The 14,881-nt window shown below is 34.3% G+C and overlaps 1 protein-coding gene across 5 annotated transcripts in view; it reads left to right on the top strand.

Annotated features, from left to right (window-relative positions):
- Positions 1-12,822, top strand: part of LOC107450876 (purine nucleoside phosphorylase) — a 59,530-nt gene extending 46,708 nt beyond the window's left edge. For 4 of the 5 annotated variants that reach the window (XM_071181937.1, XM_071181935.1, XM_071181938.1 and 1 more), the window contains exon 7: positions 11,757-12,822. In XM_071181937.1, coding sequence (XP_071038038.1) covers positions 11,757-11,959 — 203 coding nt within the window. In that variant the 3' untranslated portion in view covers positions 11,960-12,822. Of the gene's footprint in view, positions 1-2,279; positions 2,615-11,756 lie in introns of those variants that run through there. The other variant, XM_071181936.1, reaches the window with a different exon arrangement.
- Positions 12,823-14,881: the final 2,059 nt, after the last annotated feature.

Genomic DNA, 14,881 nt, shown 5'->3' with positions numbered 1-14,881 from the left:
TTTCATTAATTCATTATAAGTATGTATTTTGCAAAAACAAGGTAGCTTTATCTACCATAATTTGTTAATGTTAAAAATATTTATAATCAGTCAAAAATTTAAAATCTCGCTCATCCAGGTTCTATTCCGAGCCTGCATCGCATCTTCCCTATGCATGTTCCCGTCATGGGATATTTAGGCCTCAGATGCCCAGTTCTACAACAACGAACGAAATCTCAATCGGTCATGACCAGTTCGTTTCATAAGCCGCTGCTAATAACCTCCTATGCTTAACGACAAAAGTCTGAGTTGCGCAAGGACAAAATAGGGAGATAAGACTTTCGCGAAGTCAGATGCACTTCGCGAAACCACATGTCAGTCCAGAATAAGTCCATCGAAGATTTCTTTAAAAAGCTCATGTGGTTAATAACGCAACGAAACTTCTATTTGGTATAAGCAAACATGAATTACCACTTTTTTCGTATTGATGTTTTTCATTCATTGACCACTATTTGGGGTCGGGTAGTAATGGATTAATATAATCACGTAAATTACTAGTTCAAAAATACCGTGGTTTACCCAATGACTAATGATACTTATATCTTAATTTTCTTCACTTCTTATTTCACAAAAAAATTTAAAAAGGGGTAAGGAAAGAGAATGAAAAAACAGTTTTTTTTCCACTCTTATGACTACCAAAATATATTTGTCAATTAAAAGAAATGTATTAAATATGAACTGCTTAAACGCTCATGTTCCATTTTTGGAACGCATCTCTTTTTTAATTTGTAAAAGACTAGTATCTCAAATCTTTCATTCTCAGTGCTTACTATTGAAGAAGTTGAATGTCAACCAGAATACAAACATGCCAACAGTTTAGTTTTCTGCTGAAGTTTCAATAAATTGGTAGCGAATTAAATGGCAAAAGTTGTAGAATACGGATAATTACTCTTACTTTTTAAAGGATCAACTACGAGTTTTGTGCAATAAAGCTGCATCTCATATGACAGTTAGAATTTTAATATGTAGTGGAGGAAAAAATTACTAAACATTACAAATACTAAACTAAAAATAACTTAAATTTTGTTACCACTAGCAAGTTGACATCCATTTATCGTGGACTTTTACCGTAGTAGTGGTAGTCATTGTGGTTAATGGAATACAACTGGTGTAGAAAAGCTGAATTTTTTCCGATATATACATATGCAACAAGGTATACGTAAAATATTTCTTGGTTGAATGTCCTCGCTTTGGTTTTGGTGTGGAAGTTTGGAGAGAGGAGTACCAACTCAGGCGCTTTCCGTGTCGTCTGACTGGGGTTAAAGTTTTGTTGGTTGCATTCATTTCATCACCCATCATTTGTATATTCTATATTTAAGTTTATGTTTGGTTTTTGTGATTTGATGGTTTATTTGAATTAGTATCCATAGTTTGAGGACCCCTGGTGTAGGTGATTTTTTGTACGAAATGCTGAAGGCAAAGCAACAGAAAGATTATTGTACGGTATATTTCTCATATTGTACCAGGTTTGAAATGATCGTGCTGCTGTTGGTATATTATCGCATATATCATTTACAGCTTTTAAAAGAGGATTTTTAGAAATGTCAGTATATAAGTAAAGATAACATTGGTTATCGTTAATAGTGTTTAGGTGGCTACTTTTAGGTACGTTAGTAAGTAGGCTAAGATAACCTTTGTAATGGTGTATAACTTCTACTGTTTAGGTGGTTACTTTTAGAATTGTTAGTAAGTAAGCGAAGATAGCAATGATTGCTAGAAATAGGTTTTAGGTGGCTACTTTTAGGTATGCTAATGAGTAGGATAAGATGACATTGGTAATGGTGATTAACTCTAGGTGGCTACTACTATGTATGTTAATATGTAGGAAAATGTACCATTGGTAATAGTGAATAACTTTTAGGTGGCTACTTTTAGGTTTGTTAGTAAGTAGGCAAAGATGACGAAGATTATCATAAATAGCTTTTAGGTGGCTATTTTTAGGTATGTTGTTATGTAGGTCAAGATGGTTGGTTGGTTGGTGTCGTGTCATGGACAGAAAATAAATTTAAATCTGATCAAAGGTCCTGTATACAACATCTGCTATTTGTAGGTCAAGATAACAATGGTTATTGTAAATAGCTTCAGGGCCACTTCTAGGTATTTTAATAAGTAGGCGAAGGTAACATTGGAAATTGTATATATTTCTTAGATAGCTATTTTTAGAGATGTCGCTAAGTAAGTTTAAATACCGTAGAAGTAATTTAATCAAAAATTATCTTCATTTGCAATGCTTGTTCCAGGGATGAGTACAGTTCACGAAGTGGTGACGGCCAGGCATTGTGGCTTAAGAATATTTGGTCTGTCGCTCATAACAAACGAAGCTGTCATGGAGTATGATTCGGAACTACAAGCCAATCACGAAGAAGTCCTGGAAACGAGCGAGAAGCGTAAAAAAGACCTCGAGAATCTGATGAGCGTTTTCATACCTCAAATAGATTGAGATTGAAAGATACAAAATAACAGCCGCGTGCGAACGAACAAAATATCAATCAAAAAAAACGACGGAGGATGCTTTTTGATTAAGAAATTGTTTTATTTTTAAAAGATAAATGTACATTAAAATGTTTAAAATCCTTATTTTTGCTGAAAATTAAATTTTTGTTGATCTAAGCAGGGATAGATCTAGGCTAAGAATTTAAAGTCATCACAAATTGGCATGTTCAAAGTGAGAGTAAAGTTTAATCCAGCGATTTAGAAGAATAAGCTAAGAAAGTCGAAGCAGAAAAAAGGGAGAATCGGAAGAAAAGTTAAATGGATGCATTATTTGGCGTATTGTAGAAAAGAATTAAATATCTAAAAAATATAACTATGTAAATATAACTAATATAACCAAATAATATAACTAAAAAATATAAAATGTTATCTAAAAAATATAACTTACCAAAATCAAAATTTTTGATGGTTTTCCATTGATGAACCAACATAATCTTAATGTTAACTATCAATAATTCCATCATGAACCATTGTATTTATGATGGTAAGCAACACAAATAACCATCATCCCAATGTAGGAATTCGGGCTGATTTATGATAGTCGAACATTAGAAAAGCAACTTGTTTTGATGGTTTGTTTATGTTGAACCCTCAGAAATTTCCCTCATAGTTTCTTAAAAATCAAATGTTGGAGCTATCATGAACCCCCAGCACCCCAATGTAGGAACTCAGACGGATTTATGATGGTCCAACATAGAAAAAAACCCAAATAGTTTTGATGGTATATCCTTGAAAACCAGCAGGAATTTCCATTAAACCATCATGAAAATGTATTGTTGGAACCATCATGGATTGTTGGTCCATGCGAGTCAATCTTTTCTTGATGGTTAACCATAATAGTATTAAAGTAGCATTCCCCGTCATGGAATGATGGAAGTTTGCTGACTTATCAAAAACCATGAACGCATAATGGAAAATTCCGGATAGTGACCATCAAATGATGTTGGACCATCATGAATAGCACTGAAACTAACATAAACCATCAAGAATTTTGACTTTCGTGTTTGCGCTAGTAACGTTTTCGATTCATATCTTTTGTACCCCTTCGATCACTATACGATTGTAGCTGCTTTCTACAATTCAACTGTAGCATTAAGCCCCTATCTAAGTAAAAGGGTTACCCATCGAAAAAATCTTATCTCTCTGCCGGTCACGTGAGATATATAACTTCTCCACCAATATGAAAAATTCATAGCCGTTTTATCAACTTTGGATGGTGTTTTCTACGCCTAGGGCAGGGATGGGCAAACTACGGCCCGCGGGCCAACTGTGGCCCTCTGGAAGATTTTATCCGGCCCGCGGATAGAATTTTTATTTGCCGATCAGTGGCAAATATAAACAATATACATCCATTTTCTTGTCGACTATGTTTAAAATTATTTCTGTTTTTCCTTTTTCAACAAAGTACTGATGAAGTTTTTGCTTTCTCTATTTTTGTTCTACAAAACATAAATTGATGGAAATAGTTAGCTCAGACAGCTTCAATTGGTAAAATGTTGAAAGCAGAAGTTCTTTATTGAATAGCCGTAGATTGGCTCCAACTACCGCTTGTCTCTCTCGAGGAGCTGACTTATGGAATCTAATATAGATAAATTGCACTTCACATTTGGCAGACTGCGCATTTTACGCTCCAAAGAGCGGACAATGTAACAATCATCTGATGCAGTCGTTTCTAAATATTCCAAAGTTTTACAAATCATTACCAAAAGCTAGTTTCCGAAATTTAATATTTCATGCTCAGAAAGTCAGTGCATGTTTGCTTAATCTTATATATGTGAACAAGTGTTTTCAACTATGAACCTTAGAAAAAATCATTTCATAAATAGACTAACGGCAAAACATTTAGCCTTGTTCCTTAAAATAAGCACATCTCACTTCCAACCTTAATATAAGGAACTTTTAAAAATGAAATCGTAATTTCCTTCATATCACTAAATATTTAAATTAAAACTTGTATATCACCTTTTATCTTAAATTTTGAAGTTTTTACTTGGCCCACCAAAAAATTTTTCTTGATTTTTGGCCCCTCGACCAAAAAAGTTTGCCCATCCCTGGCCTAGGGTGTGCTGCAAGCTCTTTACTGTCTACACTTCCGGGTTTCCTGTGTATTTTGAAGCCATTTGGCTCACAACGTTATCATTTTGATTTGAAACTCTCTTGAATAATATTTCTTGTAAGCGTGTATTTGTTGCTTGATTTATTATTTGAATTTTTTAAAAAAAGAATCGTTGTAAGAATGGTCGTTTGAAGATCTGCCATTATTAATTTGTAAAATGAACTTAATCTCGCTACTCGAACAATATGCTAACACTAACGTAAGATGATGCACGGCTTGCAATAAACAAATAGAAAGAGGCCAAATCGGGACTGCCAAAAAAGCGAGTTATTTCTATATCTAGCAACCATGTCACATTTTTTAACAATACATCTACTATTAACTAAAACAAATTTTCTCTTCAAACTCACCAGAATTATTTAATATCATTAATATCTCATGAAATACAGCAGATTTGAGTTTATAAATTGCATAATTCATTTCTTTGATTGAAAACAAAACTATTTGTTTGAAAATATCTCCTCGCATAATAAACTGTAGTAAGCAGCTGTAAACTTTTTAACCGGAAATAGAGCAGGTCAAGAGAGAGATGGAGATTGTTGTTGTTTACATTTATACTGAAGAGGGCCATCCATGGGTTGGGGGAGAATTTTTACCAGTGACTTTCCAATTAGCATCTGACAGCAGAGTTTCAATCTTATCATAGATATTTGTGTCTATAACCATCTGAAATATTACTGTTGTTGTTGTCGGCCATAAGGGCAGGGGAGGTGCAATTGTTCTTGTTTTCCAGTGGCGCCATCTATGGCCCGGAATTCGACTTTTGTCACACCCATACGCCTCACCCTTTAATAAGGCAAACCCATTCATACATCTATTCATTCGTCCACAGATCGTAATTTTGTCCTGAACATCCATCATTTCAGTACCCCCAGAGTTCAGTAAACACTTTTATTTGTGGAGTCAATTTCATTACTTCTGATTGCACTATGTAAAATCGATCGAACTTTTAACAATAAAACGTCAAAAAATGTAACATTTAAATTTTAATTTTCGAACTATTTGTCCAATTTTGTACCAAATTTTTATTTTGTCATTTAAAAGTACATAATTTAAAATGAACTAAAAAAGTTGAATACTTCATTGTTCAAATATTTTTGAACCATTATTACTATTTAATGCTAAAAAAATATTAATAATGAAATATGTATGTTACGGTTAATGTAATAAATCTGGTTATTATTAATGCTTACCTTTCAATATTAATAATAACGCTACTTTTGGTCAAAGTGAGAAATAAAAAGGAGAGAGATTTACGTATCGTACCGTGATCGGTGGCAGAATAATTGCGAAGTATGGGCAATTTCCGGAAAGTGGCTAGCGAGAAACAAAAAAAAATCCTCTTGCCATCCGGCTAACCGAGGGAGGTTTTCATGGTTTTCCTCTCCATGAAACGCAAATTCGGGTTAGTTACCTTAAAAAGTCCTCTACGAAGGCAAAATTCCTCCCAATATTTATCCCAGGAGTTCCCCTGTCTTTTAGATTGGGTTCAAAATCACAAAGCTACCTATTTGAACATTAGTAGTCGTAAACCCAAAAAATTAGTTCGGCTGTTCAACGGCGGTTATAAATATTAATAATAACCTGTTAATGTAATAAATTCACTTAAATTCATTCATTTTAACCGGTTTATTTGGTTATTATTAATATTGACCGGTAAGTATTAATAATAACCGACTCTTCACATTGACCGTAACATATATAATATTGAAAGAATTGTTTTGATATAGCATTATTATTATTATTATTATTAAATTGTGATAAAAATTTACCGAATTCATCTAAAGATATATTTCGGGTTACGGACCTCAATCTCCAAGATGGCTACGCCGTTTAGTTTGGCAGTCAAATATCGAAGCCTGTGTAATAAATAAATTAATAAATAAAAATAAATTTATTGAAGAGAATGCAAGTTTTTTTTTTGGTTTAATAACTAAATTTAAAATATCATCTTTATTAATATTAGCATACATAAGGTCTATATTTGAAACATTAAAACTTCATCTTACTATGCGAAAACCCCATCAATCGGCAAAAAGTTCTTTAGAACAGTTCGTTTTTATTCTTCACGGAAAGAAATGGACAAAAATTCAAGATTTTTCGAAAATGGGTATTTGAATAGAATAAACTTCAATAAATCCCGGTTATCAAATTTAAAAAACAACAAAAAAATACTTGCCTTATATTTTTCATGAAACATCAAAAAATAATATATTTAAATTTTAACGAATTCGAGACAGCAAGTAAGATTTATTATGTTGAGCGGTTCATATCGTAACTGGCAGATAAAATTTTTTTACGGTGCGATGCGTTAAAATGACTAACTCACGGAAAAGAGTTTCAGATGTGTATTGTATGGCGCATCCTATCACTGACTATATTATGTGTTCACCTGTACGACAACTGCACGCTTTTCCATGTCAAGTGCATTCATAATTTATAATTTCTTTTTGTTATTTTCGTAGAATATAATATATCAAGAGGTCCCATCCCTTATTTACTGTACTCGCCAACCCTTTAAAATACTTTTGTAGTTTCTTTGGATGGTTCCAGCTTGCTACGCTTGCTCATTGGATACTTAAGCATTTTTGTTTAGGCGTTGCTGTTGCTTATCCTCTTAATCTGACAAATGCCAAATAAGCTCCAGGACACCACTGACCGTCAGACAATCTGCAACAAGAGGAGGATCTGGTGTAAGATTCACCTTAAGGTCTGGTTTCTTAGGACAAGCGCCTTATCTGGGCGTCAGCGGGACGCCAACAAAATACTGGTTTGTTAGCTCAAGGCCTGGTTTCTTAGAACTAGCGACTTATCTGGGCATCAGCGGAAAGGCACACCTGCCAACTCTTCCGGATTTTCCGGAAGATTTTATTTTCATATTTAAAATGGTAGTAATTATATACTATTTTTTCTATTATAAACTTAATTTTTAANATCTGTCCAAAGCAGTCTGGGTTTTTCGGTTGCATTTTATGTCCAGCATGGTACCAAGGGATGTCCTATGATACCAATGGTGTGTAGATGGCATGCGCTACAACAGATGAAACTTGGATCGTTTGCGCTGGGTAATTAGTGGGACTCTTTTTAAAATGAGGTTCTAAAAATGTACAACTGATACGTCTGGTGAAATTTTAATGCTTCATTCCATTTATGTACTTAACTATTTGAAAGACATGCATTTCAATAATACTTTTAACTCACATTTGAAACAAATGATTCATAGAATTACCATTTATACATAATTGTAAATTTCAGTGTTTGTACACACGACAGTTTTAAGTCCTTTATTCAAACGTAAACTTGTAAAATGTTTAAAAATAAAATTATAAGAATAAGAAAATAAGTTAGGCATATTTGGCTGATCGTTGATAAAACGCATGCCTTTCTCATGAAGCATTATGAAAATTGAAGCATTATGAAAATTAAAATATAACTTGAAACTATTATTACTAAACCTGACTAAATTGATAAGCATAATTAAAACAAAAATATTTAGATGAACTGATCACTTTTAACCTTTCTTCTCTTCCCTAACTAATAGCTCAATTTATTTTAGAACTTCCCACGCGAGAAATTAGGTCATTCATTTATAAATTCGTTAATGCATACATTTATGTGTTCATGCTTTTGACAACACTCTCACTTAACGTTTCAGTTCTTTGGTAGTACTCTTAATACTACAATACAAACACACTGAAGTCTCTGGGTGTGAGATCAAGACAGTATGACGGATAATCAAGATGCTTCTCACCAAGAGTTGCAATATGGGTTTGTGCTGCCGAGTGTGGTCTGTTGTTGCTATCCAACAACAGAGCGTCAAACGTCGGAAGGCCATGCCGCTTTTACCGAATAGCCTCTTTCATATTTGATAAAGTGTAACAGTACTGCGCATCAATGATAGTTTCAAACTCCGAAAAGTCTAAAAACAAAATTTCGGTATCAGACTAAGAGTCTAGCATCCACTTTGCGCAGGCACTGTGACCGAATGATGTATTTCAAGCTCAACTGCATTCTTGTCTACTATGTTTCTGTTTTATTTTCTGGAGAAAAAAACCCTAGGATAAACTTATTTTCGCACTTTTCTCCTTATATATATGAGGGGTGCTTTTTTAAGTTAAGGCCGTTTTGTTGCGTACATTAATAAGTGACGCGTGCTTGTGTAGTGCCCCGGCTTTCTTTGGAAACAACTGTGCTCAGTTGCAGCTGTGTAGGTAAACAGTACTGCTGTCACATAACCGGCGTTAGGGCAAAAACCCATGCGGGAGCCTCAGCGAGGAGTAGCAATGCCAGTAGTGAGACTTTAAAGTGTTCAAATTTAACAAATCACTCGACACGCACGAGATACGGTCAGTGAAGAGTTTTTAGTCGGCAAAAAAAACCTGTCTGCTGCATACATTCATAGGCATTTGTGACATTCATATATTTGTGAAGTTGTGATTTTGTGGAGTAGCGAAATTCCCCTGTCATCATGGCAGGGAATTTTCTATGACAATGACTCACTGGCAGCTCAGATCCCAGCTTTTTTAGGTTGGGAAGTCTTGGACCACCCCTTTCAACAGCCTAGACCTTGCGCTGAGTGATTTTCACCGATATTTCAAACATCACTTTGGCTGCAATCACAATAACGATGACGAATGCGTGAAAACGGCCGTGACCTCTTGGTTAACGGAGCAGGCGGCAAGTTTCTATGAAGAGGGTATTCTAAATCTAGTTGTAATATGGGATAAGTGTTTAACAAACTTGGTGGTCTACTGTGGTTTATAACTCTAATTTAATTCCAATTCAAGGGGGCTCTAATTTACACTAATCTGAGCTGCTATGACATTAGAGGAGGACTGCAAGTTTGATTTTTTTTCATGACACTGGGTGAATATTAAAGAGATAATTGATAGATATTTTCCTCAAATCTGCAATTTAAGTATTCATTTTTACAAATGAATATAATACTATTATACGGATAGCAAAATATTTTAAATTTTCAGGCACGATTAGCAAACGGCCTTCATTTTAAAGAATTTTATCTATAATGCATTTTACAAATTCTAGTACCGCAGAACATGTGTGTTAAATCAATGTCTGATATGCCCATGGGATACCTGCAAGTGACGTAGAGTGGATATATCGATCCTGATTGGTTGTTGAAACCTGGTGCTTGTTTACGTTAACAACCGTTATTTCAATACTATTTCGAGTGAGCCAGGCCAATCGGTATCAATTCTCTTAAGTGACACGTTCTAAATTCTCTCACAAAGATTCTTTCTCAAAGATTTTATTTCTTTCATTATATATTTTACACGGAGACTTAACCCAAAGAATGGCATGAAGCTATGTGGAACTAAATATGCATTGAATTAGCCAGGTATACAAAACAAAAATACATCATGGTTACAATAAAATGCATAAAAAAAATAAGAAATCTAAGTTAAGTAAAATAAGTAGACGAGAAAGAATTATATTTCAACTCATTCGATGCGCGATACGGTTCTGAATTTAATTTAATTATCGATAATTAACATTCTAACTAATTAACATTCCAACTTTAATACGTCATTTTGGTGATAAAGATAAACTGGCGCTGACGTCATAGGTCACATGTGTGGGTATGGGAGGTCTTCTTCTTGAAGTGCAAGTGCCCAGTTGTATATCTACAATTTCAATCTCTCTCTCTAAAAGCTTTACAACCGATTTCTATTTTTAAAAAAAAAAACAGTTCAAAAAGTAAGTGCATGACTACCAACTACTGCCTTTGTCAAATATTTCATAGAGTGATAGGCAATTAGAAACTGAAGTTTCCAGAATTTTGTTGTAATTTTGTCAGCATTTTAATTGCCTCTAAGCGAGAGTGCTGAAATAAAGCGGCGTTTGAATCATTTGAGTGTAGTAGTGTAGAAAATGAATAAGAGAAAGCAGAAAATAAAATAACCAAATAAAGACTCATAAAACAACGAACCATACATTGAAACCTAAACTTAGCTACCTTTAGAAGAAGTTTTGTGAAAAAACGTAGAAAGTTGGCAACCAGGGAGTAGGTGTACAACTTGTTTTTAAGGAATGCCCTAGTAAATATCCTAAAAGCATCCGTTTCGCTTTGAAAAATTGAGAACTTAATTTCTGGATGTCTTTTTTGTATGGTTATAAATTTGATTAATATCTCGCTGAAAGAAAATTGACATTTTACTGACATTTTTAGAAAACAAAACTACTTAATTTCAAAATGTATGGTAACATTCTAAAGAATGGCAAATGTAAGAATTATTAAAGGCCTAAAGATATAGGTTTTTTCGATGCAGAAGCTTGAAATCATTTTCTAAATATCAATTGTATTCTAATAATGTTAGTCACTTTTTTGTTGAAAATACTCGACATTCACCTTTGCAAAAAAAAATATAGCTCGACGTATAGCTCGAGTAAGACACATTTTCAAGAACTATTTGAGTATCTGTAAAGGGAGGTTTCACGATGTGAAATTAATGTATTGAGTGTCAACTGTATAATTTCAGTTTTCGTAACGTCAGAAAAATTCCAAGATAAGGAATTAATAAAATAAGGAAAAATAAGGAGTTAAAATAGGGAGGAATAAGGAGAGGAAAAATAAGGAGTTAATTTTCTGTGTTGTACTTTTTACATAATAGTTTTTATTTATTTATTTATTTTTATTTATTTATTTTTAAAACTTGCGTTGAGTAGCCGACCCATTTTGAGAGGGGGTTTACGAATATCAATCATCCTCGTAACCTTGTATTTTTGAACCCAAACCCTAAGACAAGAGAACTCCGGGATCCAGCTTTGAGACAAACTAGGTTTCGTGGAGGGCTTTTTGATGGACCTCATTTACGTAATATAGAGGAAAATCATGAAAACCTCCCACGGTTAGTTCGGCGACGAAGGGATTTTAACCCCCTCTCCCTCTGAAGATATTTTACGTAAGCACTGTGGTCGATTCAAGTCAGGAGTAAAATTCGTATGGACTATAGCCATCGCTGGAATTCGAAATTGGGGTCACCTCAATTAGGAAGCGTCCCTTGAGCCACAGAAATTAAGCATTAAAACTATACCTCATATTAAAAATATTTTTTGAATATGTTTATTTATTTATTTTTCATTTCAGGTATGAGTACTGCGCATGAAGTGATCGCTGCTAAACACTGTGGTTTAAGAGTGTTTGGGTTATCTCTTATAACGAATGAGTGCGTAATGGACTATGACGTGCAAAGATCAGCCAATCACGCAGAAGTCTTAGATACCAGCAATCGTAGGAAAGCGGATCTGGAAAAACTAATCACTAATTTGGTATCACAAATTACTCATTAATTAGCCCAATATCTCCATTGAAAAGTTTCTACATTGAAAAGTATGCCTGCCGTAACGTGATTACAAAAACAGTCTTGTCTGACGTCATTGTTACATATTTTTCACTGAGCAAAAATATCACCTGCAAAAAAACTTGGCTGTCAAGATTCGATTCTCTGTCACGGTGATAAAGTTTCCAAGTGACGATAAATGCATAAAACAATTTAGTGTAAGTCAAAACTTTATCTGATATCACGTCATTTTTCATGAAATGATAATAATAAAAAAAAAACTTCTACTAAATTATTGCTAATTTATCGTCATTTCTGCATATTTTTCCCTGAAGGAACTTATCGCCCTCATGTATAATTTAACTGCCAAAATACAATTCTCTGTTCTGGTGATAAGTTTCGCCAGGGATAGTGACGTTAAATGCATAAAACATTTTTCAGCGTAAGTCAAAACTTTATCTGACAGCATGTAATTTTTCATGAAATGATAATAATAATAATAATAATAATAGAAAACTTCTACTAAATTATTGCTAATTTGTCGTCATTTTTTTATATTTTTTACTGAAGAAACTTTTCTCCTTGAAAATTTGACTGCCAAAACTTGTTTCCCTGTTCTGGTTATAAGTTTCGCCAGAGAAAGTAACGCAAGATACATAAATTTATTTTAAGTACAAATCAAATATTTATATCTGACAATAAGTACTTTTTACTGTAGAAACTCAAAAGTCTATAAAGATTTTGTTGTATAAAATGTCTGAGAAATTGCATTTAGTTTTATGTAAAGGTATTCTAGATATTATAAATTAATTTTGATTACCTTATTGCTTGTATCAAACATAGAGTAACAATAAATATTTCTACTACATTGTTTATGTTATTGTATTGGTCATATTAATAAGCCAACAAGCGCTCTCACTTCTCTAAAAGATTTTGTAGTGTAAGGCTAAACCTTGCAGAAACTAAGTTGCAAAATATCAAAATGATCACTATGAAAATACCGCGAACTGTAGGCGAAAATAACTGCAAATTATGATTTGCAGATTTTTGGTTGCCTTTGCCAGTTTTTTAAAAGACTCAACACAAATTAAAAGAACACACTGTGCTCATTAAGAGGCGATGTTAAATGCTGTTGCTATAAAATATTTTTTATATAAATATTTAAAAATATTTTAGTGAAACGATGCTTCGATAAAATATTTTTAAAAAAGGAAGATAACTACAAATAAGGATTTCATTAAGAATATTTTACGTCAGCACTGTGTTCGGTTCGAACCGGGTACGAAATTCGTATCGACCAGCCATCGCTGGGATTCGAACCCGGTTTACCTCATTAGAAAGCGAAAGCTCTATCCACTGAGCCACAACGGCAATGGATCAAGCATTGAGACAAACTAGCCTTAGGGGAGGAATTTTTTTATGGAACTAGCCAGAATTTGAGTTAGGAAACATCCCACTGTTAGCAAGGGGACTCTAACACGTCCATTGAGTATATTTGACGTTAACACTAGGGTCGGAGCGAGACGGGAGAAGAATGCGAGTGAACCAATCACCGTTGGTATTCGAACCTGGGGCACCTCACTGAGAGGTGAACGCTCTATCCCCTAAGCCACCGAGGTTCACCAAAATATACTGGCTTGCAGTATTTTACTTTCTTAAAGTTGCTGAACAGCTGACCCAATTTTTGCATGTGCAACTACTAATGTTCAACTCCGTAGCCTTGTCATTTTGATACGCAATCCAGAAGATAAGGGAACTCTTGGATCAATTATTTGGGAATAATTTGCTTTCGTGGGAGACTATACGGTGGATTTAACCCTTATTTGCGCGACAGGGAGAGGAAAACCACAGAGAAAAACCACTCCCATAGATAGCCTGGCGACAAGTGGTCTATCACTGAAGATATTTTACGTCAACACTGTGGTCGGTGCAAGCCGCGTGCGGAATTCGTAATGACCAGCCATCGCTGGGATTCGACCCCGGTTCACCACAATTGAAGGCCCCAGAGCAACCACGGCTCATGGTTCGATATTTGTTAGGCTTCGCAATAATCCTTCTGTTCCGATCCGTTTTCTGTCACACAAGGAATATGTAATCAGATTTATAGTGAATTACAGCTCCCTTTGTTGGTCAGGCAGAGATTCATAACTGTGAAACAGCATTAACATTATGATGAGTTTTCTTTTTTAAAAAAATTCTTCACGCCTTTTAAGATCTTTTTTTTTAACTTATGCTTGTGAAACTTGGTCCATTACCCGGTCAGATGAAAACGTGATTGCTATCTTCGAAAGGAAGATTTTAAGAGTTTTTAATAAAATAATAAAATTTTATATATATATATATATATATATAACCTCTCATGTAATGGATCTGATATCGTTAATTTCAGCAAACGACAACGAATAAAATAGAGGAAGGTAACGTTGTTAGAGTGGATTCAAGTTTTCACTGCCCGACCAAATGGCACACCGAGAAAGGCAGGCCAAATCTAAGAAGGAAGGCAGCCTTTAAAAATACTTCTACCAAGGTTCTAGGTTCCAAGAAATAGAAAACACTAAAGGGAAGACGGTTGGTATGAAAGAAGCTTCTTTAGAAGGCTTAGGCCCACCCTCGGCTGTCGAGCTATCGAAAAAGGATAGAGGGAAACAATATTATCACGTGGGTATTATTTAGGAAAAGTATAAAAGGAAAATTTTGGATAGGAGCTACCAAACTTCAACATCGCATGAAATGATTTTATAGAACTACTAGCTGACCCGGCAAACGATGTTTTGCCATATGAATTATTTCTAGAGTATGAAAATATATCTTATTTATTGTAAATGTGTGCGTATGTGGTATATGAGTGGAAGAGGCATGGAGCGCTGTGAACGATGACGGAATGTGAAAGTAACAACACAAAAAATATTTTTTTTTTAATTTATTGCAACTT

Source organism: Parasteatoda tepidariorum, chromosome 6 (genome assembly GCF_043381705.1).
Source record: "Parasteatoda tepidariorum isolate YZ-2023 chromosome 6, CAS_Ptep_4.0, whole genome shotgun sequence".
In the NCBI taxonomy this organism is placed as follows: Eukaryota; Metazoa; Arthropoda; class Arachnida; order Araneae; family Theridiidae; genus Parasteatoda; species Parasteatoda tepidariorum.
Note: the sequence above shows the minus strand (reverse complement) of the source record. Positions and strands in the feature narration are given on the sequence as shown.